Raw genomic sequence first — 26,960 nt, 5'->3', positions numbered from 1 at the left:
ACATTGCTGAAGACACACCACTGCTATGCGTTACCGAGCTGCATGCCTTCAGAGCCGCCTGCCTTACAAGATCTGTGTTGCGAATGATGATGGCCTTATGCACAAACTTCAAGTTACAGTTTTTCCTTGCATCCAAGTAACAAGTGAATTCACTCTATATATGTTGTGTGTTTGACAACCTAGATGGCTAACATAATATATTGTTGCCCTACATCAATGTAACTTCAATGGATCACTTAATTGTAATCTGATACAAAATTGTGCATCTTTAAATTTTCCGTCCGAACATTATGTTTCTTTCACTTGTAAGTATCTACCAAAGTGTTTTTGCTAGGATGTGTGTTGACATATCTCATTGATCCCTAGTTGAAATCACAAGTACAGACAGTACTTTGCACAAAACAGTAATTTTTAAAGCATAACAATGCCTTACATTTTTTACAAGGTAATGCAAACACAATAAATGCAATTGTTGGGTTCATTCAGGTAAACTATTTCTGTATCTCTTACACCGGTGGTACAGGCTTGTGGCATATCGTGCGTTAACAAGTTGGATTCATGGAAGACTGGGATTTTGTGTTCAATGAGTAATAACTGCCTGTGTGGTTCGAGCCATTTGTGATGAATTCCCCAGTGACCACGGACAAAACAGTGGATTTATGCAGGCAGTAACTCGACCGCAGCAGTATAATTTGTAGAGTAAATGCCATCCACTTTACAAAAGTAAATAAAAAAAATAAAGAATGAGTTAATCAGAACAGTTGTTAGAAATGTTTTTTAAGTCCACAACACGTCCAAACAATTAAGAGTATCTTAAAGGATTGGTGTGCTTTAACAAGTTTACTGGCCTATCGCGCTCCCCTCATCCACATCCATCCCCCTCCACTATCAATGACGGTTCGCACCTGGGGCAGTGCACTTGCAAGGAGCAAGGGGGATGTACACCTCAAAGGGTTCTTTCGCCTGGGGACCCTTATCCACATGGCCACCCCAGACCTGGTGTCTCCAGTCTCCTCTTTGAAGACCCTGCCCATGCAATCAACGTATGTCTTTGTCCATTGACTGTGTTCTGGGCCTACCAAGCTCCCCTCATACGCATCCATCCTCCTCCGCTATGAATGACAGTTCGCACCTGTGGCCATGCGCTCGCAAGTGGCCTGGCGGATGGGCACACCTCACACATTCACACCGACACCCACTTCTGTAAGCCTTTATAAACCCTTCAGAAGTTATCAAGAAAACATCTGTGAAAGTAACAACGGATTTTGCCATCTCTCTACTGGTTACCTTGCTTGCTGAATCAGCTCATCTGTTCTTCTAAGTAATGGCTAGTCAACTTTTATAATTGTTTTCTGTAGTGTCAACGTTCTCTGCTAGGTCACTTTCTATTGCTTTACACTCAGTGTACACCATATTCTCATTTTATTTTATTCTAGAAAGTCTATATCATTATCAACCGTTATGCACATTTTTATCACTGTAACTGGCATATAACATTACAGAGTATTGTTAACAAATGTGATTTTTCATAGTGTATGTTTGCTGTGGGTGCCATTTTTTGTAAATTAAATGTTTGGATTATTATCAAAGGAATTTGTTGGTTAACTCACTGTGATACTTTTTTGATAGTAATAATGTATGTATATTTTTTTTAACAGATCCTAAGGACAATCCAAAAAAGCCTTCTTCTATCGTTTCGGGTCCCACTAATAACAACCATGCTAAAAGTATGAGTAAAGTCTTGCATTGTTTGCCAAAGAATTTCAATTTAATAAGAAAATGGCTCTGGAGCTTTGGATGTCCAGTGTCCGAAATTGAAAGCAAAGCCAAGGATGTCTTGGATGATGTGAGGGGCAATCGATACTGCGTCTGCAGCATGCACTTCGCAGAAGATATGTACAATCACAGTACACTAAAGAGCGGCGCCACAGACTCCTTTGCAAATTACTTCCCAATGCGGTTCCAACTGAATTTCAACACACGCTGACCCAGGTGAGTAGTGGATGCTGAATTTTTAAATGTATTTTACCAATTTCTAAATTTACCTGATAATAGGTCTTATAAATGACCACTCAGTATAGTGAAATAGTTATAAACAGGTAACATAATTAATGGTTTTCATGGAATATTTCCATTGATATTTAATTTAAAAGGTTTCCTTTGTGACACAATGTATTGTGGTTTGTGCATTTTTAACTTTAAATAACTTTGTGTATCCCTACAATTATAAAGTGGGCAATGAAATATATTTTGGCATTCTCGATTGTCATGGGTACAGTCTATCAGTTGACAGCTTCTTCAACTGTAATGGGATAATAATCATCAACAAAATTGATAACCATTATCTGGGACGATCGCTAGACACCAATCTGTTTTTTCGGGGTTCTAGCAATAAGGAGCAACATGGCAGGCTATAGATTCTGAAAACATGCGGATGTGAAAGTATTGCAGCGCCACAGGTGTTCATCAAATATTGGGTGATGGAAGAGAATATATTACTGTGAAGAATACAAAGGCTGGGATTAATCGATCGTTGAGCGGAATCGGCACTATAAGATCACCATTCAGAGGTAAACAAATGTCAGGGTTAACCTATTTAGGGTATGTTGGTTATTCTTGGGTAGTATGTTGGAAGGATGAAAATCATTATGGTTAAGGGTTTTGTGTAATTTGTGAATTTTCGCAGGATGGGTCTTAACTATTTGTTTAGAGTGTGGAAACCAGCCTAAGCCAAGATGGTGGACCTAATCAGTAATCTGATTGGTTTGAGAATCCTTGAGGTCAGTTGGGAAACATTCTTAACTGCCTTTCATTGTCAATGCTTCAGCTGAGTAGGTCAGGTTCTTGGAGGTTCAAGTTTTTAGACCTAAGTCCAGAGGCCTAGTCAAGAATGTATGAGTGCTGAAAGAAACTATTATGGGGGTCCTACTGACTAAAGCATGCAGAGACATACCGTCTACAAATCAGAGCTAAGTAAACTTGTCAAGTACATTGAAAAGACTAATTGAACTGTAAATCTTTCTATTTTAGAGAACTGTGTATATTGTAGTGATATAGGTACTGCACGCAACGAACTGTGAAGATTTACTCAGTGAAATTGACTAGATTCATTTTTGGGATCTGCGCTTTGTTCATTTTAGTATGCTTGCAGTAATACTTAACAGATCGTTACTTCACCTTTCTTTCCTTCGGCTGAATTGGGAAGAAAGGATTGGGTCTGTTTCCTTCGAAGTGGGAATACAGACAACAGCTGTTAGCATGTCAGCTTCCTTTCTCTTGCGAGCCTTTTATATTTATTTCAATCAACTTTCTAGGTTTATTTCTTTGGTCGTGGTTTACTCCGGCAATCAATTTTCTTTCCCCTTCATTCTATGAAAATGCGAACGGAATTCTGAATGACTTCCACTGAAGGGAATAGTTTCTTACCTGTAACTCCATTTCTCCAGCATTGGTATCTTTCATGGATTCACATGCTTAGAATATTCCCCGTCGTCGGGTTCCCAGTCCGACGACGGGGAATATTCTAAGCATGTGAATCCATGAAAGATCCAATGCTGGAGAAGTCAGTTCAATTTTCGTCCGCTGCGTGGCCGTGTTTGCAGTAAGTCATTTAAACTGGTTTGTTTGAACTCTTAGATGAGCTCCGGCGCTGCGTTGTACTTTCTGACTATAGTCAGTTTGTGTATTCAGCGCGCAGGCGGCTCTCGCACGTAATTGATGTAGTTTCTTGAATACGTGATGGAGTGCTCAGAACTCTTTGCCTCGCTGGCATCGAATGAACTCTCGTAAGGGCTCCAGAGCAGAACAATAACATTTGGTGTAGTGTTTCCTTCTGCCGTATTGAGCAGCGACTTCCCCTCAACTTTACCCTATATGATCCAGTTTATTTGTCAAAGTTGTTAATCAAGTCAAGCATTGCAAGGGGAAGTTTTTAAAGCAAGTTGTGATTGAACACATTAGCTGTAGTATCTCACTAAGGGAAAAGTTCAATTCATTGTAGGGCAACTAAATGGCAAGGACCTTTGCAACAATGCACTGTAGTTTGACTTAATGAACTTCAGAACAAGATGCATATGCAATATTGGAGAAATCTTCATGATCCAGTGTTAAGAAGAACATATTCTCTTCCTCTGGGTGATGAGCAGAGGAATTACAGGCATACATTCCTTTACTAATCAGGAGAAGAGTAAAAGGCATATTAAGCAAGTAATGAAGTTAACTTTTGTTATTCTTTTTTCCTTTCCTGCTACAGATTATCCAGAGGGAGCTGAAGTCTTACTTTGTTATTTTATCCACTTGCCCTTTCCCCTGGAGGTTTTGTGTGCTCAACTGTTCATGAAGTGGTTGGGTGCTCCATGCCTTTGAGGGTCTGTCAGGGTTCAGCAGCTCCTGTGAATCTTCAATCAAGACTCAACCTGACAACAAATAATGAGAACCATGCGATGTTCGCTAGCTATAACCTCTATTGGAAAAAGTTAGCCATGTTTTCATGGACTTAATTAACTCTTTTCAGCGCTATGTCAAAATGAAAAGTATTTGCTACTCTCCCGACTATTGTGGTTTTCTCCATTTCTGTGAAAAGAAACAAAAGGTTTGCGTTTGTTGTGGGTGCATGTGTTTATGTTCCTGGTTCTGCATTGGATAACATTAGGACATTGGTGATGACTACGCTGCCCACTAACATCATTACAATAGGTAGAGCTCATCGTGAGCGTCTAGTGATGTCAGCGTTAAGGGCGGGTGATCGGAATCAGTGCCGCAAGGGCACTTGAACTTAGGGTGACAGATCAACGGATAAGATTAGCACAAGATGTGGTACCCAAACTGTCCTTTTTTGATGTGTTGAAGTGCAAAAAACTCAAGGAAGTTGCATTGGAATATTTTTTTAAGAACAAATCATGTATGTTCGGAAATACACGCACAACCGATTGGGCCAATAACATTGCTGGCCGAACTACCCCTATAAGATCAGCAAGTTGAGGTGATTTATTTCTCAAAGGCCATATGGGATACATTACTCACCGTAATCGTATTTCTGATGCTTGTATCTGCTTAGATTCACATGCGGTGCATAGCCCGACATCTAGTAGAAGCTGCAGAGTATTACAGTTGTCATTTTTGAAACTCGAAAAGGGACGTCGACAGGGCGTGCCAGTAATACTATCCCTAGTGTGACGTCCACTGTACCCATGATCCCTCCCGCGTCGAGGTCCCTCAGATGGTTATTTCTTCTGACATGAGGTGCAGCGTGAGTACAGTTATATCCAAGCAGATACTCAGACAAGCTCATAAGCATCCATGCGCCTTCTCTCCGAGGAGAGGAAGGGTGGGTTGCATGTGAATCTAAGCAGATACAAGCATCAGAAATATGATTACGGTGAGTAATGTATCCCTTCTGAGGCTTGTGGAATCTGCTTAGATCACATGCTGTGCATAGATTAGCGAGCAGTGGAAGGAGGAGGTGGGACGTGAGAAGGTTCATGAGCGAATAAGTGTCTTAGAACCGCTTGTCCCACTTGTGTATCTGTCTTGGAATGGGGGTCAATGCAGTAGTGCTGAGTGAAAGTATGTATAGAGCTCCATGTAGCTGCTTTGCAAATACTGTCTAAAGGAACATTTGCAATGAAAGCCAGTGTGGCTCCAGTACCTCTTGTGGAGTGGGCCCTGGGCGTAAAAGGCAGTGTCTTATTTGAAAGGGAATAGCACAGTTGGATACATCCGACTATCCACCTTGAGATGGCGTTCTTAGAGACGTGATCGCCTTCTTTGCCTGGCGCTATGGAGACAATCAGCTGATCTGTTTTTCTTAGCGGTCTGGTCTTGTCTACGTAGTAGAGGACCGCCCTTCTAACATCTAGTGTGTGGAGTTTTACCTCAGCGGAGCGTTTGGGTTCTTGGAAGAAAGCTGGTAGCTCAATGGACTGATTAACATGGAATTTTGAAATGAACTTAGGTGAAAACCTACGGTGAGTTCGTAAAACCAGTTTGTCCTTATGTATAGTAAAGAAAGGATCCTGCACTGACAGAGCTTTGATTTCACTGACCCTTCTTATGGAAGTGATGGCTACTAAGAAGGCAGTATTAGAAGTCAAATGTTTGAGACTAGATTTGTGCATGGGCTCAAAGGGGGGGGGCATGAACTTAGCAAGTACCACATTAAGGTCCCAGCCTGGTGGTGGGTTAGAAATTAAAGGGTGGAGTCTCTTTACCCCTTCCACAAATGCTTTGACAACTGGCACTTTCCACCATGACACTTTGTTATGGGAAGTGGTGTAGGCTGATAACGCTAGCAGGTGCACTTTAAGTGAGTTAAACACTAATCCTGCATCCAATAGGTGGAGCATATAGGTGATGACATTAGAAGGAGTACAATCAACTGGGTTGATTTGCTTATTCTGGCACCAAATAACGAATTGTTTCTATTTGTCATAGTAACAGTGCCATGTGTTAGGTTTTCTTGATTCTTTCAAGATATCCATACATCTCTGGGGTAAAATGAGATGTCCGAACTCTGTGACTTCAGGAGCCATGCTGCTAAGTTCATTGAGTTGGGCTGAGGATGCACTGTTAGCCCCTCGTGTTGGGAGAGTAGGTTGTACCGGCACGGGAGTTTGATGGGGTCGCACACCGCTAGTTTGCGTGGGTGTGGATACCATGGTCGTTTCACCCACATAGGAGCAACTAGGATGAGCGTCATTGGTTCCTGTGGATCTTGTTCACCACTTTCCTCATTAGAGGGGTTGGTGGAAATGCGTAGGCAAACATTCCTGACCAATTCATCCAAAGGGCGTTCCCCTTGGAGCTTGGCTGGGGGAACCTGGATGCGAAGTCTGGGCATTGACGATTTTCGCTTGTGGCGAATAGGTCTATAGTTGGAAACCCCCACAGGGAAAAGAGGTGTTCTATGACCTTTTCGTGTAGATGCCACTCGTGTTCTTCTGGCAGGGGGTCTCTGCTCAGTGAGTCTGCTAGAGCGTTGAGTTCCCCTGCAACATGTTAAGGAACCAGGAACATCTTCCGTCTGAGTGCCCATCTCCAGATTTTCTGTGCATGTCTGGATAGATTTGGAGAACGTGTCCCCCCCCTTGATTGTTGATATAAAACATTGCTGTGGTGCTGTCTCTTAGGATCTGCACCGACAGACTTGTTAAATGGGGTTCGAATGATTGGAGGGCTTTGAACACTGCTAGAAGTTCCAGCACGTTGATATGGTTCTGAACAGTAGAGTGAGACCACAGACCCTGAGCTGTGTGGTGAAGGTAGTGCACCCCCCACCCCGCTAGTGAGGCATCTGTTGTGACCACTGCTTGTATCTGTGGATCATAGAAGGGTTTCATCTTTGTCAGATTCTCTCTCGTCCACCAGCAAAGGTTTTGTACTAGTGTTGGCGAAACAACCACTAGATCATCCCACTGACCGCTTGCCTGAGACCATTGTTTCACCAACCACTCCTGCATGGGACACATGCGCAGGCGTGTGTGGGGAACCAGGTAAATGCAAGATGTCATCATGTCTATTAAACGCATTGCTTTTCGTACCCTTATCTGGCGGCCGGCCTGATAGTGTGGTATTTGCAGTAACAGGTTCTTTACTCTAGACTAACCCTTCCTCTGTGTTTAGAAAGCTCCTAAGAACTGTTTGGAGGTGCTGGGCACCAGGCTTGATTTTCTTCTTGTTGATCAAGAAGCCCAAGTGAAAGAGGAGGTTGATTGTTGCCTGAATGGTTTGTCTGGAAATCAGAGGTGTTTCCCCTGTTATGAGCCAGTCGTCCAAGTAAGGGTACACTGGGATTGCCTCCCTGCGTAGGTGCGCTGCCACCACCGCCAGTATCTTGGAGAATACCCTTGGAGCTGAGGCTATTCCGAAAGGCAGCACCTTGAATTGGTAGTGCTGGTTCGCTATCTTGAAAAGCAAGAACCTTCTGTGCGCTAGAAACATGGAATATGAAAATAGGCATCTTTCATATCCAGTGTTGTTGCCATGTAATCCCCCTTTTTTAGAAGCAGGATTACTTCTTGTAGCGTGGTCATGCGGAACTTTTGTGGCTTGATATACCTCAAATCTAATACAGAGTGCATTGTTAGATCTTTTTTGGGCACAAGGAAGTATGTTGAATATATACCCCTGTTTACCTGGTTGGCCGAGACCACTTCTATGGCGTCCTTTAATAGAAGCGCTGTAATTTCCTCTAGAAGAATCCGTTGATGTTCTTCTGAGTGTACCTTTTGTCTCGGGGGGGTGATCGCGAGCTCTTTGAAGAAGTTCTACACAGTAGCCCCCCTGCTACCGTTGACAGCACCCATCTGTCTGAGGTAATAACCTCCCATGCGTGGGTGAAGTCGGGAATTTGTCCTCCTACTGGAGATGCATGGGAGGGTACTTTAAGCGGAATGTCACTTACTCTGAGGTGGCGTGCCACCTCGAGCTTGGCCTCTGCCCCGAGTACCACAACCTCTTCTTTGTCCTCGTGGATAGCCTTAAAAGGATTATCCTTGGTTGTTGCCATAGGAACCCTGACCCTGGTTGTATCCAGATCCCCTCTGAGAATGTTGTCCCCAAAAGCACCGAAAATTGCCATTGCCCCTGTGCCCCGTGGGTTTGTTCGTGAGCTGACCCAAAGACTTAAGGGTTTCGTATTCGTCTTAAGCAGTTTTAGTGCGTCTTCTACCGCCTTTCCAAACAGCACATCTTTTTTCACAGGCATATTAATTAAGGTGGTCTGTGTTTCTGGCCTGAAGCCTGAGTGGCAAAGCCATGCCTGTCTTTTAACGATAGTGCCCTCTGTGATGGTTCTACCTGCATTGTCTGCTGCATCAAAGTTTGACATTAGGAGACAGATAGACACCGCTCTAACATGTGCTGCCACCTGGGCTAATTGGGACTTGAGTGGCTCAGGTGCGGAAGAAAGTAATGCGGAAACTTCATCCCACTTGTGGTAGTTGTATCTTGCCAGAAGTGTAGCATTATTTGTGATGCGAGTCTGGTAGGCTGCAAAAGAGGGTACTTTCCTGCCCATTGCATAAAACTGTTTGCTCTCCTTGACCAGAGGAGCCTCGGAGGAAGCAAGGGGAGTGCCTGCTCTTTTCCATGTGGTGGTAACCACGAGGAGTCCGGTTTTAACTGGCCTCTTATGCAAAGGGGGTCGGAACATGTGGGTCTGAAAATGTTTCCACGTGCAGGTTAACGGCCTGTGTGAGGTTGGGTGCCTCCAAAGAAGTTTGGATTCTGCGTTGTACAGACTTTAGTATTGGAATAAATTGACCTACTGTTTTTTTTATCTCCCAACAATTGCTCAGCGAAGTCTCTGTCTTCTACCACCTCTTGGGTATCTATGCGGAAGTGTTCTGCCGCTTTAGTTAGAACTTCCTTGTGTAGGGGTTGGTTGTCTACAGGGGAGTCTACTACTGGAGGATTCTGATTAATGGGTGAATCCAAGGAGTACATGTTTGCCTCCTGGTCTGGGTCTTCATCGTCTCCATCATAGAATTTGTCCAAGTCCTCATCTATAAGTTGAGGATCAGATGCATCAATAAACTCAAGATCCTCCTGTTGTTCTTCTGGATGGACTTCAGGGTCATACAGATCTACAACTCTGCCCTGATTTGGGACATCAGTATGAACCCTCTTAGAAGGGGGTTGAGAGACAGGGGGTCGGGAGCTTGAAGGGGCTGAGGTGGTCTGACGGCTTAGAAGCTGGGTAGGATTCTTTTCAAAGAAATTCCAAATAAAGGACATCCTACGCATAAGCCTGTCGATGTCCTCTGCGGACCAATCTTTCGAGCTTGGAATTACAACTTCGGGCTCAGAGTCGGGAAGATGTCAAGCTGAGAGGTCCTGTATCCGCGGAAGCTGCTGAACCCCCGACAATCCCCCTGAGATGTATTTCCCAGAACTAGTTTTCAATACAGCTCTGTAAACTACACCCCAAAGGGAAAGGGGGAATGGGACAACAAAACAACACCAGGCAGACTGCGTCAAGGCTAATCAGTGCTGAACCTGCAGAGGATAAAGAATAACATATACACTTCCTTAATTCACTTACTTAACCTTATGAATGGGAAGACATTAATCCTTAACTAATAATTGAGAATCCTACCTGGTTCTTCTCTTGAAATTTCTTAGAGAAGCGGATAAGAAGCTGAAAATCTCTCTTACTTGCGATACTAGAAATTCCCAGCAACTTCTTACATTAGGCAAAACTGGAAGTCTTAGTTCTTTGTCTTTTTTCCAACATGCACTGGTAGTTCAATTAGATTGTCTTTAAAATGTTCTTTCTTGTCATTTCAAAACTTTTCAAACTATTTATAATTCTCTTGAGTCTTTGAATCCTTGAAGAAAGAGGAAACACGTGCTAAATGCACACGCAGGTTATTTCCATTTAAATTATCGATGAACTTCACATAGAAATCTTCCTGGTTGAAGAACACGCGCAAACAGATGAAGACGCGCGATCAAAATAATCCACACGTGCTAAAAATCCACACGCGAAATAATCCACACGCGCAATAGTCCACACGCGCAATAGTCCACACGCGCAATAGTCCACACGCGCAATAATGTTCTCCTGCGAGACACGCGAAATAAAAACACCCGCGCTATTGAGTTCAAACGCGACGAAGTGATTCTCACGCGCAAAATCACTAGCGATGGAAAAAACACACGCGCACTCACATGGCACGCGACGAACAGATTGTCGCGCTTTGTACACCCGCGCTAAAAATCACACACGCTTTGTATTTCACACGCGCTTTGTACTCCCGCGCTAAAAATCACACGCGCTTTGTATTTCACACGCGCTTTGTATTTCACACGCGCTTTGTAGTTCTCACGCAGCGTATAGTTGCTCGCGCAAAGAATCACCCGCGCAATAAAACACACGCGCGTTTAAAATTGCACGAGACCAACCTCTACTCGCGCTCGGAATACACACGCTAGAAAGCACGCGCTCACTTGGATTCGCACGCGACAGTCAAAATCTCGCGCTAAGGAACATCGCACTGGAAACACAAGCGCACTCCGGTAGTTCAATAGTTTTAGTAGAAACACTACTTTTAACGAATTTTCAAGGAGAATGTTATTAAGATGAACAGATTTACAGTAAAAATAAAGTCACTTATCTCCTGAGCGAATTCACAAAGATTTCCTGCTTTTCCTATCTTCAAAAACGAATTCCTGCCAGCTGAAGACTTCTCCTGAAACCCCCAAGAAAGTAGCCGCTCAACTGCTGAGATCTGAAGGATAAAATCCACCAGGAGCAGCCACTGAACACGTCCTCTCAGATGGGGTTTTGATGATGAAAGGCACAGAGTGACAGTTTAGAATGTTCATTGTTGTTCAGCATTGTCTTTTAGCCAATCAGAGTTGTCACTGTGAGGCTCCATCTTACCTTGGGTCAGAACCAGGATTCTGAATCAACAAGTTAAGGCCTAACCAACTATAATGGAAAACTTCCCACCCACACAAAGCTAATCTGAAAAGGATAAATAATAAAAAGGAAACTTGAATAAGAGAAGGAAACCTGACAGAAGACTCATGTCTTCATTAGTGGGTGGGATAGGCTTAGGCCTAGAGTCTTTAGGTCTCCCTTTGGATAGAACGTCTTCTGTATGGGAGGGTTTTAGCGTGTGTCTTATGGTGTCCCTCCCACCCCCCGGGTCCCAGAGGAGAGTGAGACTGACTTTTTGGGGTCTGACGTCTTGCTTGTTGAAGAACATCGAATTTCAGGTGTGGGTGCCAAGGTCTCGTCTGCGGGAGAATGACCCTCGGATGATGTTTTTCGCGAGGCACTCTTTCAGTCTTTCGATTTTTTACTGTCTTTCGACGTCTTTGTCTTGTCATGCGGCGATATGGAACGAGATTGCCCAGAGGACCGGGATTCAGTGGACCTTTCACAGGGTGCCGAGCGTTGTCGAGTACTCGACTAATCTGTCGAGTGTCGACTGGGGGTTGTGTGTTTTGTGGTGTGTGTGTACTTAGAGCGCTCCAACCATCGGGTGCAGTCTGCACAACATGGCCGCCGGCTTGTCCTACGGGGTCGGGGGCTTGGGTAGCTACAGCTACTCCGGTGCCCTCGCAGTCCGAAAGTGCGGTGTCGCTGCCATCGCTAAAGGCTCCCTCCACCCCCATGGCCTGGAGTTGCCTGGCGTGGTGGGCCCAGCACTTACTGGAATGGTCCTTCAACGTCTTCGGCTTGAAAAGCCTACAGGCTCGACAAGACGTCTCAACGTGATCTCTCGGGAGACACAAGCTGCAAACGAGAGGTTTGTCTACCCAGGGGAACTTACGATTGCACTTAGGGCAAAACTTAAATGGGGTGTTCTCCATAATACTGGGTAAAGGTGATGGCAGCTGGGTGAATAAAGTGTAGGAAAGGGAGAATATGTTCTACAAATGGCCTCCCCCTCTCTCCCTACTGTTTGGGCGCTGAGGCCCGGGGCGGCCTTCCAAGGCCGTACAGTCCGTCGCGATGGTCTTCTACAGTAGTCTTCTTTCTGATTCTTCGGCGTGATATTACGAAGTCGAAGAAAGGATAGAAAGAGAAACTATCTTAATTAACAAAGTCAATGGCTAATTTGCCGAAAGGAACACCGCTATACGCGTCTGTCTAGCATGGTGGAAAAAAACAATCTGAGGGACCTCGATGTGCGAGGGATCATGTGTACAGTGGACGTCACACTAGACGTCCCTTCTTCACATAAGGTCTGTATTCCCCTTGCTCACAACTCAGAGTGTACTTCCCCAACCTGTTTCCCAGACCACCTTCACTTGATTGTTCACAATGTTCTCCATATCCATTTCTAGTTCCACAGCGTTGGTCTACTCTCCTGCCATGGTCTGTCTGCCACTTCTATTTCATTCCCAGGCCCCCTACACTTGATTATGCACAATGTCCTGTTGGTCTGAATAGTGCCTTTCTGCTTCGCTTCTAGCCCCTTGTACTCTCTGGGTCACCCCGGCCCTGTGATTAGCCACCCTGGTACCTGTAGGGTCTCGGCTGGCTGTTTTGTGGGTCTCCCAGGAGCTTTGTGGTGTTCTTGGCTTCCCGGGACTTTCTCTGGTCTACCATGTCCCTTCTCTGCAGATTCCCAGCAGGTTTATGGCATGCCAGCAGGTTCTGTTACAGATGGGTACCTCGTCTAGCCTTTTGCATTGTGATTCTCCTGTGAGCGTGTTTCCCTCCAGGACACCATCTGCCATTCTGCTCTCCGGATCTGCTCAGGTCTCGTGTTCTCGGTCCATGCTGCACTGAAGTTGAAGACGCCATCGTTCTCTTCCCTCCTTTGCTTTAAAGGAAAGCTGGCCAATAGGAGTGTCTGACTACAGTGTGTGTGTGTTAGTTCTGTCGAGTGATCATCAACCCCTGTGGCCTCTTCCTCGTCCCAGATATTCTCACTTGGGATATGCTACTATGACAAGTCATGAGCCAATTAGGAAAGGGTTTTAGGGTAAGTTATGCGTGAGGATACCATGTTCTCTCCTGATGGTCATCCCTAATCCAACAACGGGATCTCTCACCCATGTGATCGTCCCGCTGAGTACCACCCACACGGGGACTATCAGGTAGCGGCTTCACCTCCCTGGACACATGGGAAAGGGCTCCCTCAATGGAAGAAGGGACGACAGCCAAAGATTCGTCTGAGTAGGTAAAATAAATTGGCAAAGTACGGCTTAATACTGGTCTTACAAACATAACAAGGTCATTTGTTTTGCTTGGAATTCGCACTACCACCATGCTGATATTTAAATGCAATAAAATATGAGATTAAGGATTGTGCACACGTTTCTATTAAACTATAGTTCAACCGTCACAGAATATGGATACTGCAAAAATCCATGTTTATAGAGAATGTATACAGAAGGCAAAGAAACACTGCTGAATCAGGAAGGCATTGAGGAGGGGACATGCTGTTAAATAACTAGAAACTGGCTTCTTCACCTCATAAGAAAATCCTCTGGAAATTGACTATTATACCAACAGTTTAATATCCTCTGTAAAGGAAACATGAATCTACTAGAACATGCATGGTCCTCTGGGCTTTTGGAGAAAGTAAGGCGTAAACTGCGTGCCCATGCTTCTTACCTGTGGAGTCATTGGTCTGCTTGGTCTCCCCCAACTGTGGTATTGGACACGGCTCTATGGAGCACCAGCTCTCGCGGTTGATCTAGGGGAAAAACGGGAAAATAGTCTCAAGTACTTGCATTTGATTGGGTCACTCATCAACAATTATTTTGTAACGTTTTGGAATAGTTAAGTAGACAATGCATCAAAATTGAGAGTTTTGAGTCTGAGGTTTTAACATGCATTTTGTGGACTATTTTGCTGGAGCACACAGTATCAAACCTATGCCCTGTGCATAGCGATCTTTAGTGGAGTCATAGTGTAATGCCTTGACGGCAAATGAACTAAAATCTTAAATTATCACGTGAATCAACAATTACTTACAAGTACAATCACATCGAATTAAATTATTCAGGCTCAAACACTACTTCTGTAAATATAAATGCTATTCATATTGCTTGCCAGCAAAGGCATTGTGCATTAGAGAAACTGTGTGCAGTTCTTTTAACATGGCATTATGAGCATGTGCGATTAAATCATTTCATATAGAAATTTCCAATGGAACATACTTTTAGTTCTTCCAAATGTAAAATGCATTCAGTAGGCATTGCTGGAAACCCCATGTGGCACCACATAGCAGAATCGCTCACTGGGGGGCATTCTGACAGTGGCGTGTAAGGGAGTGGTGCTACTACCCAAACACAAAGGTCCGGATATAAAAGCCAATAAGGGTACACATTGGGTGTTGGCCAATCTGTGTTCAAGTATGCTCCACACATTCATTGGCCAGGTGTTCACTGCTTCCTGCCAGATCAAATTACAATGCATTAAAAAGGCTGGAGAAGGGTTGGACGAATGTGTGCCGAAAAAGAATCCTGAAAACAGTGCTCTGTGAACGTTGAACTGTGCCATCCACCAGGGGCTATTCCAACCTGGAAAGCATGCCAATAATCTGATTTGGCGTTGCGAGAACGCCTGCATCATCACCAAAATGCCCGCCAATGAAGGAAATCTGGAGTTTGCATTCGTTAATGTACAGGTTTCACTTTGCATGCTGTCTAATTAGTCTTCAGGGGGTGGCCCAGATATTCAGGTACCGTTCTCATAGCTTGTACCACCCCTGGCCCCTCAGCAGCTACCTAATGTCTTGAGGGGGCATGGACGCTCGTCACACCAGAAGAATGTGTTCCAAGCAGTCCAGGCGGCAAAAGGCAAGGCTTGAAGAAGCAGCAAAGGCAGACCAAGAGTTGAGCCAGGAGTACCTTACATATGATGACTGGAGTACAAGGCATTAACAGGAATTAGGAGGCATTATGGGGGCATTTGAGGATATTTCTGGCATATGATGGAAACTAACAAGAGATTGAAAAGGACACATGGTATCTAAGGTACTGGGTAGCATGCGTTAAAAGGGAACTCTAGGGAACAGAAAAACGTGTCACATCCAATTTTCCTTTTCCCGGACAGGTGATGCCAACCGCAGTACTGTGCATCTGAAAAGGGACTGAAAAAGTGTCAGGGAGACGTACTGACGGAGATGCAATGCCAGAAAGTGCTGGAACACCATGGAAAGACTAGACTGTCCGACAGAGAAGGGGAGACGCAACGGATGTCAGACACAGAACCAGTGTGTAGCAAGGAGAAAAAGGCGAGCACAACACCCAGATTGCAGGGGGTGCGGTTTAGAAATGCTGAGCGCAAGAGGCAGACGAGTAATGCAGGAGGCTGGAAAGACACTGTGCACCAAAGTTCCCTTCTGGAAGGTGCAGCGAGTGACAAGACCAAGAAAGAGTAAGCACAGAAATCTCAATGATAGGGCAAATGGACCACATGTCCAGTGGTGGCTGCTGAATTTTTGAAACGGTGGGGCATAAATGTTTGTGCCTAATATCTGTGAGCGACCGAGTGCAGCAAAGGAGTCTGACCCAAACCAGGTCAGGTCAGGGGGGGGGTGACGGGGGGGGGGTTATGTGGGGAAATCGGGGGGGGGGGGGGGGGTTGTTGTCCCGAGAAATGTTTTAAATTAGTGGGTTCAAATGGTGCATTTTACAGCACTTTCTATGATAAATAGCCACACAGTTTGCAATCAATTTTGCTTGGTAGCACATGAAAAAACCAAAAGATGCAAGTTACCAATGATGCCCAGGACTATTTCCCAATGTGTAGACGAGCAGGTAGATGCATCACCCCTAGCTCCTGCCTCCTCACCTCTGTCATACTTAAACAGCAGGAGAAGAGCCTTATGTGGGACGCCAGGTGTCATCCCAATACCATATCGAGTGTATGAGAGACGATATGCATTCAGACAACCATACCGAATGTACCCTCAAACTAAAAGGGTGGAAGGATGTCAGCACACACCATTTGACATCATAGAGCTATAAGTGAAATCTGACGAGGGCAGAGACGTCATGAAAGAAAGATACTGAGACATAATGAAACAATATGCAAATACTTAATAAAGATGTAACTGAAGTAACAAGAAAAACATGTAATCAAATACGAAGAAATCATATATGCACAGAAGATTAAGTAACCTGCTGACTAATAATATGTGTATATACGCAGAAAAGCAAGGTAGACGAGACATATGATCTTGCTGAAGAGGAAAACATAACGTGGCTAGAACAGCCATGATGGAAAGATGGACGCCAAACTCGTATTAAAACCAATCAAGCTACATCTGACACAGACCAGGGCTGCAGAGTCAGAAGATGCTGGAAAAACTGCTTTGTCTGAGGAAAAAAGGAGGAGTCTATTGGCCTGGGATCAAGGATGCTACACAAGGGGAGTCAAAAGGATAAGCCATGTACATAAGACATATTTTTCTTAGATTAAGCAAAGAGGAAAACATCTGCAAGAGCCAAGTATTGGACAATGAAAAGATGTGAAACACCTATACAATGTGGAGTGAGCAAGTCTCTAGAGGCCGAGAGGAGTATTGACATCCAGTATAATTGAATCAAATAGCAGTAAATAGACGGTTGAAACTGACACATTCGTGGTCTCCTCACACGTGACTCAGAAGTACAAAAGAAGGGTTTTTAATTAAGCAGTAGACAAAGATAATGGTGTACCTACACTCCCTTAAAAGTTCAGAATAGAGAACAGGCAGCAAAGTAAACTACAAAGGAGAAGCCTTGGGTGTACTAATTGTGAAAGTGGGGAGTAGTCTGATGTTACTCTTGGTACGTGGGGTCCATTTTGTCAATGTTTGTTTGTTTATGTGCATCTAACGAGCCGAAGGTACAAGGTTGGGAAAGCATGCCAACCAATCAGAGGGTCTATGTAGCAACATGCTATAAAATGTTGCAAAGACCAACCCGCTGGCAGGTTTCCACCATAATCAGTATTTAGAGGTAGTTTGAGGCGTGCCTAAAAGATATAGGGCAGCCAATGATGTTATTAATATTTATACATACTATAGGTATATGTTCCCTTAACCAATCCCTCCCTTCAATAGGTTTTACAGTTCGACAGGTAGGATGTCATAGCTGACAAACAGTGTGGTGTATAACCTCTGTATAGACAGGTTTGAGTGTGTGGACTACAGATTGCCCTACTTTAATTTATGCTGATAATGAAGTAGTATGTTGCAATATTCTTTGAGTCTGTCTGGTTATTTGGGTTTGAGATAGTTACTGGCAATTCCATCTAGCACATGAGAAGTTTCAAGGTGCTAGAGCACAACTGCATTTTCATTACGTCTTTACCCAAAACATATGCTAGTATATACAATATGTTCATGCTTGCTGTGTCCATACATGCGTACAAAAAGGTCAAAACACCCAATTGTTTGTTGTTGGGGGGGTCTGTGATATAACGGGGCAACAATATATAACACAATCAAATCTCAGACTACCCCCTTCTCCTGTTTCTAAGGGTTCTAGACTGATATTAACTTAAACATGCTGACAAAAATGTTCACACCATGTGAATGATCCCATTTTCTCTTTGTGTTTTTTACATACAACACGTTGGTTTTTATTTCATTACACAGACACTTCTTATGTGGAGGGTGTTTTTTGTTTACAAAATTATATAAAAAATTAATGCATTGCATTATAAAGTGCATCATACAACATAAACTACTACTTATATCAATCACAGGTTAGGATATGGTACCTTCTTTTTCCTTGTACCAAACCTCGTTCTGTCAACCAAATATAATTATCAAAGATGTTCAATTAATCCACAAACATTTTGCTTTCAGAGAAAACAGCATAGACGAACAACACTACAATTATTAATTATTCGCACAGCATATGTGACAGTATCTTTGTGTGTAGTCATTCATCCCATATCAACTTTCTTTTGCTCATCAACCTTTTTTTACTGTCGGTTGTGTCATTGTCTGCCCCTCTCAATCTCTGAGAGATTTTTGGTATACATTATACCTATATCTTGTTGTTAAAGGATGTGCGAGTGATATTATGTCTACACTCTGCGTTTCGGCCTTCTCATAGGATGACACTATCAAAAATGGTCTCCCCGATGTATCTGCAATGAGGCCTTCATCAGGACAAAAAAAGTTATTTTCAATCCTTAATCTTCTAACCCAAATTCAACGAGAATTTTCTAAAAAATAAACCCTAACACCATAGGTTTAGGACCCATTCCAGTGTTAATAAACACTTTTTACTTTACATATGCTAAATGGCGTCTCTACTGACCTTATTGCAGTAGACTTACTGGGAAGGAAATTTTGCTGTTTCTCACTTCTTTGCCATATTGATATACAGCCATTTCTTCCTGTGATAAATCACTTAGATCAAATCAGGAGTTGTGTGCTCCCAAATTTCTTATATATATATTCACAGCAATAGTCTCCTTTTTACACCTTCTTGGTATCATTGTATACAATATAACTGACCGCTGGTCTGGTGAATGTGTGTTTGCAGTCTGTCACTAGGATATTTTGTTCCCGTAGTGTGTCCACACCTATAAGGCACATTTTTACATTGTCTATTTCTATTTTAATTTTATATTGCATACAGAACATCTTACACAGTATCTGCATTTGTCCTTTAGTTTGTAAAATGTGGTTCTAGGTATTTTAAAACCCATCTTCTTCTCCCTTTCAGTCACGTACTGTCCTGCATCCTGCAGGGACCGCAGCGTCTTGATGCGGTTGAACCCCTCCCATAGTCTCAAAATTGGGTCTAGCACACCGCCCAGATCAAGGAAAAGTCAGAATGACACTGCAGCAGGTTTCTTAACGTCCTGAAATTCGGCACAGCTTGCAACAAGATGTCTTTCGTCTGTCCTGTCCACCCGCCTCTTCTGGCCACGTTTATTTTCCAGCAAGTGAGTGTGCGAAAGAGATGAAAAAGGGGACTTACTCCTTTGTCTGTGGAGATGCATTTCGCGCTAGGGGGCCATTTTTGGATCAGTCATGTCTCTTCGGGATATAGGCTTGACTTTTTTACTCTCCACTGTTTCACTTTGCCTACCCTATTGTGTTGTTAATATTGTTCTACATGTTTTAAGACTCTGCCACTTTCTCATTGGTTATATGTCGAAAACGCTAGTCTTTCTACATATTCATGCAAGGTACTGCACGTGATGGAAAACGGGGGACTGTTGTCTTACTTGGCGGCCATTTTTTGGGTCAGTCATTCTTGAATTAATCTGCAATGTTACTATGTATACCCCGACCTGATGATTTCCAGTTATGGGGTTCATCCCTTGTGCTCTTTTGGGTCTACAATGTTATGATTTTTAATTACTCTGTGGATGGTCCTACTTCTTCAGGTTATCAATATCCCATTCTGCGCATACTTTTCATTTTGTTATTACACATAATGTTGTTGTCCCTTGTGGATGCATAATTACATCAAGGTCTGTGTCAAATTTTTATGTCAAAAAAGTACAAATTACATTCCTGATTGGAATCTTTCTTGATGTTGGGGCAAATTTCCCCTTGTTGTACTCATAGGGTTAACATTTCAAGGTCAACAGATTCTTTTGGTTTTTTACAATTATGTCTTCCTGCGAGGACAGTGGCACAACACCGAAGCACGCACTGAGACGCCGCCAATGTTATTCTCCTTATAAATATTTTTGTTTGTGTGTATGTCCGCTGCTACTTCCATTCTTATCCTTATAATAGCAACTTATAGATTCTCATACACATCTCCTTATATTCTGCTGGTTACTTTGTACTCAATCAGATGTTAAACAACTTCCGGGAGCTTTTGATTATTAGTGAGGCTTAATGTAAGACAATGCTAGCTCGTTTGTCTGCCAACCATCCTGGCTGTGTACAGAGCATAGGAGAAACCAACATATCAATGTGTACGTTGACTAAGGATCTCACCATCACGACCGACAAACACATCCTTGTCAAAATTACCAACAATAAGGGCGCTCTAATTTATGCCAGGTCACTCCCAGCACACGCCCTGGATATTGCAGATTACATCACAATTCAAGACCTTGATTTCTTAACTATTACTGAGACATGGCTAAATGCAGCAGCTAGACCATCCCTCTCTCTCGCCATCCCCAACGACTACACTATCACTAGATGCGACATAAATTCCAACCAATCTAAAGGCGGGGGTGCCGTCTTAATCTCCAGAAGCTCCCTAGGTCTCAGACCAATACCAAGTCAGTATCTTCCATTAACTGAACTACTGTCGGTCAGTAGATCTACTGATCTGTCCTCTCTCCAGGAAGGATCTAATCCAGGTGGTGGATTTGTAGGAGAAGTGAGCTGCAAACTTAAGATGGTTACATAGTATTTGGTGATCGATGAAATCAAATGCAGCCGATAAGTCGAGCAATAGGAGGAGGGACAACTTGCCATTATCTTTTAGGTCTAAAATAGAGTTTTCAAATCGATCCAAGGCCATTTCGTTACAAGCATAGGTCTGAAGCATGATTGTCAGAGGCCAAGGAGGTTGTTGGATTCGAGATGATCCTGGATCTGTAGGTAAGCTGCGCTGCCAGGATTTTGAGCAGAAAGGGGACGGTGGTGATGGGCCTATAGTTGGAGGGGGTGCTCGGATCTAATGAAGGCTTTTTGAGTAATGGGAGAACCCAGGCATCTTTAAGGTTGTTAGGCCACAATGTCGGTGTTGAGTGAGGCATTTATAAGGGCAGTGATGAATGGTGCTAGTTCTTTAGTAGTCTCCTTAATGATGGGGGCTGGACAAGTGTCTCGCTGACAATTTGATGGTTTTAGTTTGAGGATTATGTTTTCTACATCTTTGGTGGAGAGAGGTGAGAAAAATTAAATAGCTTATGGGCGTGTTGAGGGGAGTCTGAAGAGCTGACTGGTATGCTATGATGTGCATCATGTGCTATAATGCTTTTTTTGGAATTGATTTTATTTTGGAGCAAGGTCATTTTATCTAGTAGTGCTTTTTGGATGTTCGAGCACCATGTGCTATCTAAAGCAAATGTCGGGGGGAGCTGCAGGAGATTCTAGTTCTTTGAGTATCTTAAAGAGTTCTTTAGTACTCGATTTCGCTTGAGAGATTTGGTTGTTATAGGTGTATTTTTTGGCTTGTAGGATTGCCTCTTTGTAGTTAAGGGATGCCAAATTGAGTCTATTCTTATTAGATGCTGAGGGAAGGCTTTTCCAGAGGGCCTCTGCCTTTCTTTTTTCCTTACGTAATATTCTAAGGTGTGGCGTAAACCAAGAGTTCAGGTGTGTGCGTGGTTTGGATTTCTGTTGTTTCAGTGGGGCAATAGTATTGATGGCCTTAAGGATAGTTTTTTTTTTTTTTTTTAAACATTTTTATTAAGAGAGCAGGTTTACAGCGCAACAGAACAAATAAACATCATACCGCAGTTGAATCACTTACAGCATGTGCAGGGATATGCATCGGGTGCGGTACTAGCATATGCAAACAAAGAGCAAGTCACTGAACATCATGGTGAGGATGAGGGTGTAGTATCAGCATCAGAGTTCAAATCACACAGGTAAAGGCGTGATAATGTCCAAATGTCTTTAGGGCGGCATGGGGACGGGACCGATAGTACAAATAATTCCTCAACATCATTCACTGTACATAAATCTTTTAGAAAATCAGCCCTGGTCGGGGCAGTTGCAGACTTCCAGCATTTAAGGATAAACCGCTTGGCGACAACACATGAAATATTGAACAACCGTCTTGTAGACTCCTTCACCTTGCCAATGTCACCAAACAAGTATTTCAGGGGAGCGAGCGTCGCCGGGATAGCAGTTATGTCTTCGGGCAGTTCCACAACCTCCCCCCAGAATTTCACAACCAGTGGGCATGACCAATACATATGGTAAGGCCCCGGAGCATCACATTTGGGGCAGGCACCCGTGCAATTGTCTACGAACCTAGCCACTCTGGCAGGGGAGTAATGGAGTTGGTTCAAGATTTTAAATTGGATCAGACGGAGCCCAGAGTTCATAGAGACAGATCGGGTAAGATGACAGTAACGGGCCCAGCGGATATCATCTATCTGGGTGCCCACATCCCGCTCCCAAATTTCTTTAATCGTGTTCCGTGAAGGGGAGTGGGCCTGCGCCAGGGAATACAGCATCGAGACCCCTTTGCCGTGGCCACTCGTGGACACTATCGCTCTAATGCATTCATGTGTTTGGGGTTCTAACGGGAATGTTGGCCATCTTGCCGAAAACGCAGCTCTCATTCGATGGTATTGGAAGCGTTTAAGCTGCCCCCCCCCCCTACCACCTCACTGAAATTCGCAAGGTCGCAAAATTTGCCCTCTGGGAACATATCCCCTAATGTAAACAGTCCCCTGTGGTCCCAGGAACGCTGGAGGGCCTGATCAAATGTGGGGGAAATACCGGAGAATTTCCACAGAGGGACTTCTGGATCGTAGGGGGAGTCTATACCTATTTTCTTATACAATCTAACCCAAGCATGAGTGGTCGTGTAGACCGGGTCAAATGGACAGGTGTCACCGTATCTAGGAGTAAGGAGGACTGAACGAATGTCATTGGGACGGAGAGAGTGCTTCTCAATCAATACATGTGGGGCTGTGTCGTCAGCGTTAAACCAATGTTTCGCAAATTGTGCTTGCGCACACAAATAGTATAGTTCAAAATCTGGTGCCGAGATACCACCCTGTGCAAAGGGTTCAACCATCTTGTCCCACCCCATCCTGGCTGTCTTCCCGTTCCAAATAAACGAAGAGGCGAGTGATTTAAGCTTTGAGAAAAAGGATCTAACAGGCCAGATCGGGATGTTATTGAAATAATACAATAGTTTAGGGAGAACGATCATCTTGAGTAGTGCCACTCTGCCATACTGGTACAATGGCAGGTTGGCCCATAATTGGAGCTTGGTCGTAAGGTTCTGCAATAGTTCCCTGTGATTATGTGTGTACAACAGTTGTTTGTCTCTAGCGACCATAATCCCTAAGTAACGAACCGTATTGGGAGCGAGCCTGAACCCTTCAATCCCAGCCAGGTCGCCCGAATCATCGGTCAGGGGAAATATTTCGGACTTTGGGACGTTGATCTTGTATCCTGAATATTTTGAGAATTCCTGTATATCGGACATGATGGGTTGTATGTTCTCCCCAGGGTTGCGGACGTAAAGTAGAGTGTCATCAGCGTATAACGAAATAATCTGGGGGGGCCCAGTCATTCTGAGACCTCTGTGTGAATGGTTTTGACGTATGAATTCTGCCATAGGTTCTATGGTAAGTGCAAAGAGTATTGGTGAAAAGGGACAGCCCTGCCTGGTCCCCCTGTGGAGATGGAATGTAGGGGATAGTGTGGCGTTGGTCAATACCTTGGCAGTCGGTTGTGTGTATAGTAGTCGTACACCTTTGATGAAGTACTGACCGAAACCAAATCTCTCTAGTACTAGGAAAAGGTACGTCCAGGATACGGAGTCAAAAGCCTTTTCGGCATGCAACGCTACCACGGCAGCCTTAGCCTCTGGGACTATTTGCGCAATTACATTAAACAGCCGCCGCAAGTTAAGAGCCGTTGAACGGGCAGGTATGAAGCCCGCCTGGTCGGGGTGGACTAGGATCGGCATATATGGACGGAGTCTGGTGGCCAGCACTTTAGCGAAAATTTCCGTATCGGTATTTATCAAGGAGAGAGGTCTATAGGAAGCCATATCATGTGGGGGTCTACGGGGTTTCAAAAGGACCATAATGATCGCCTCACGCATCGATTCTGGCAGAATCCCTTGGTTTATCGCCTCATCCCACACCTTTAACAGTAGCGGGGCCAATTCATCACAGAATTCCTCGATGGCTTCCGCGATCTCTTCGACAGAAACAGGTCTGTCCAGTACATCACGGGTTTCAGCGGTTAGTGTAGGGAGATCTAGATTATCTAAATACCGGAACGTGTCTTCTCTGTTCTTTTTGTCATGATTAGAGTATAGGGTAGAGTAGAATTCAGTGAACGCGGAGTTAATGTCCCGGTCAGTATTGACCGTTATTCCCGCTGGTGTCTGTATGCTTGGGATCGGGTTGTGGTATCTATCAGCTCTGAGCATATCGGCTAGATATTTCCATGCCTTGATGCTCTCCCCATACCGTCGGGCTTTGGCTGGGGCGGCCACGTACAAGATTTCTCTATTCGCCAGTTCATGAAATTCTTTTAGGGTAGTGTGAATCTGTAACAGGGTTCTACTATCCCGCATGATACCATATTCGGTTTGCAACACGTTTATTTTGGCTTCGACAACGTCCAGTTCACTCCTCACCGATCTCAACATACCAGTGGACTTGCCAAGGATAGCTCCCCGGACCCAGGCCTTGAATGCATCCCACAGGGTGGCATATGTGGTGACCGAACCCTCATTCACCTCCAAAAACTCTGAAATCTCCGTGTGTAGGGATTCACAGATGTTAGGGTCCCGCAGGATCGTCTGGGGCATTCTCCACCTTCGTGCTGGTGGGGAGACATTACTCAGGTTAATATCAAGTGTTACTGGTGCGTGATCTGAAAGGGTGTGGGGATGTATTTCGCAACTGGAGACCGCCCCGGCCAGGGAGTGACTAACGAGCCAATAGTCAATACGCAAGTGGGAATCGTGTACAGTCGAATAAAATGTAAATTTATTTTCACATGGGTGTAGAGCACGCCAAATGTCTATCATGCCCATCTGTTTCACGGCTAGTGCAGCCCTGGAGGGGGTTCGAGGAGCGATCCATGGATTGATCTAATATCATGTTAAAGTCGCCACCCCAGATTATTTGTGCCTCCCCTGACGTGGACAACAAATCAAGCATTGTACAATAGAACTGTGGGTCGTCAATATTGGGTCCGTATGTATTAACCAGTATTTTTGGGGATCCCGCCATTTCCCCCCACACCAGGGCCTATCTACCGTGTTGGTCTATTTTGCTAGAGTGATATTTGAAGCAAAGCTTATGATGTATGAGCGTCAACACTTCCCTGGATTGTGTAGAATATTCTGTGTAATATCTATGAGGTCCCCATTTTGGCAGGAATTTAGTGTTGACCTGCCCAAGCGCATGTGTCTCTTGTATAAATAAGATGTGGGGTTTTTGGCGTGTAATGTACGCTGCAATCTTCCTTGCCTTAACCGGGCTATTTAGTCCCCTGATATTCCATGAAAGTAGCCTTATATTTAGGCCCTTGTTAGCCTGTGTCGTACTCAAACCGTGTGGCATGCCTTTGTCTGTACCATTGCCTCCGTCGCAAGAGGCACAAACTACCTGCTGAAAAACCGCTCTCTGGTTTTAACTTAACAACTTGGAGTAATAGCTCCCCCAAAAGGCCCGGTATGACGCCAGGCACAACCATAACCCGCTCTTCCCCCCAACCCCCATCCGCATCATCAACCCCAACCCGATGATATAACCCTTGAGTCATAACCTGGAAAAAACTCCTTGGGGTGTAAGTTGCACCCACATGGCTGCCAATCCTGGAAACCAACACAGCTCTACTTCAGCAATTAACGACAATCAGGGCCCCTTCACCCCCTATGGTTTAAACGATGCATCAGTGCAGCCAGAACAAAAAGTGGTCAACCAGCAGGGTCATCAGGCTCTTTTGCGGCCTCAGGCGGTAGATTCCGATTTATGGCCCGATCACGGGCCGGCAAAGGGATAGAGGCTTCAACATACGACATAGCTTCAGCAGGAGTCTCAAAGAAATGGGCCCGACCTCCATGTAGTATCCTCATCTTTGCCGGGAAGACAAGCGAGTAGGGAACTTGACGGAGCCTCAATTGTTTAACAGGTTCGTAGGATCTTCTCAGTGTCTGTACATTATTAGAAAAATCCGGATATATGTGTATCCTGTTATTTTCGTGTAATAAAGTCCCCTTTTCCCTAGACATCCGCAGGATAGCGTCTCTATCTCTATAATTGATGAGGCGGGCTATTATCGTGCGAGGTGGCGCTCCATGTTTAGGCGGAGGTGCCGACGTGCGGTGAGCACGTTCCACAAGGAAATGGTCCGAAAAGGAGTCTGGACCAAGGAGGTCTCTTAGGAGGGCTTCCACTTGACGTTCCATGGACCCTTTACCAAATGATTCAGCCACCCCAACCAGACAGATGTTGTTCCTTCTGGAACGAGATTCGAGGTCCTCACATTTATCAAGGGTCTTCCGGAGGTCACCCTTTAGTTGAGCGATGTCGCGGCCCTGCTGTATTATTGAATCTTCATTAGTGCCAATACTATTTTCGGCCTCAGTAATGCGTGCACTTTCTTTGTCCACCCTCGCCTTCAGGGAGCTAATTGGTGCCCCAATATCGTCTAATTTAGTGTTAACTGCCAGGAAGCCATTTTGAACCATTGACATCAATCTGTCTTCTCTCTCATCCATCGGTAGCCCAGATTGGCTATCCGTCAGCTTCGGCGGAGGTGTTGCAGATCCGCTAGGCTGGGTACTGGTGTAGGAGTCCATTGGGCCCGTTGTTTTGGAGCGCACTCCCCTCTGCTCGCGGCGGCCCA

General features: G+C 44.4%; 1 protein-coding gene across 10 annotated transcripts in view; it reads right to left on the bottom strand.

The window, feature by feature from the left end:
* AKAP13 (A-kinase anchoring protein 13) overlaps positions 1 to 26,960 on the bottom strand; it is a 1,883,770-nt gene that overhangs the window by 774,878 nt on the left and 1,081,932 nt on the right. For all 10 annotated transcript variants that reach the window (XM_069624282.1, XM_069624281.1, XM_069624277.1 and 7 more), the window contains one exon: positions 14,081 to 14,162. In XM_069624282.1, coding sequence (XP_069480383.1) covers positions 14,081 to 14,162 — 82 coding nt within the window. The remainder of the gene's footprint in view (positions 1 to 14,080; positions 14,163 to 26,960) is intronic.

This window comes from Ambystoma mexicanum, chromosome 11 (assembly GCF_040938575.1).
Source record: "Ambystoma mexicanum isolate Mex_15411 chromosome 11, UKY_AmexF1_1, whole genome shotgun sequence".
In the NCBI taxonomy this organism is placed as follows: Eukaryota; Metazoa; Chordata; class Amphibia; order Caudata; family Ambystomatidae; genus Ambystoma; species Ambystoma mexicanum.
Note: the sequence above shows the minus strand (reverse complement) of the source record. Positions and strands in the feature narration are given on the sequence as shown.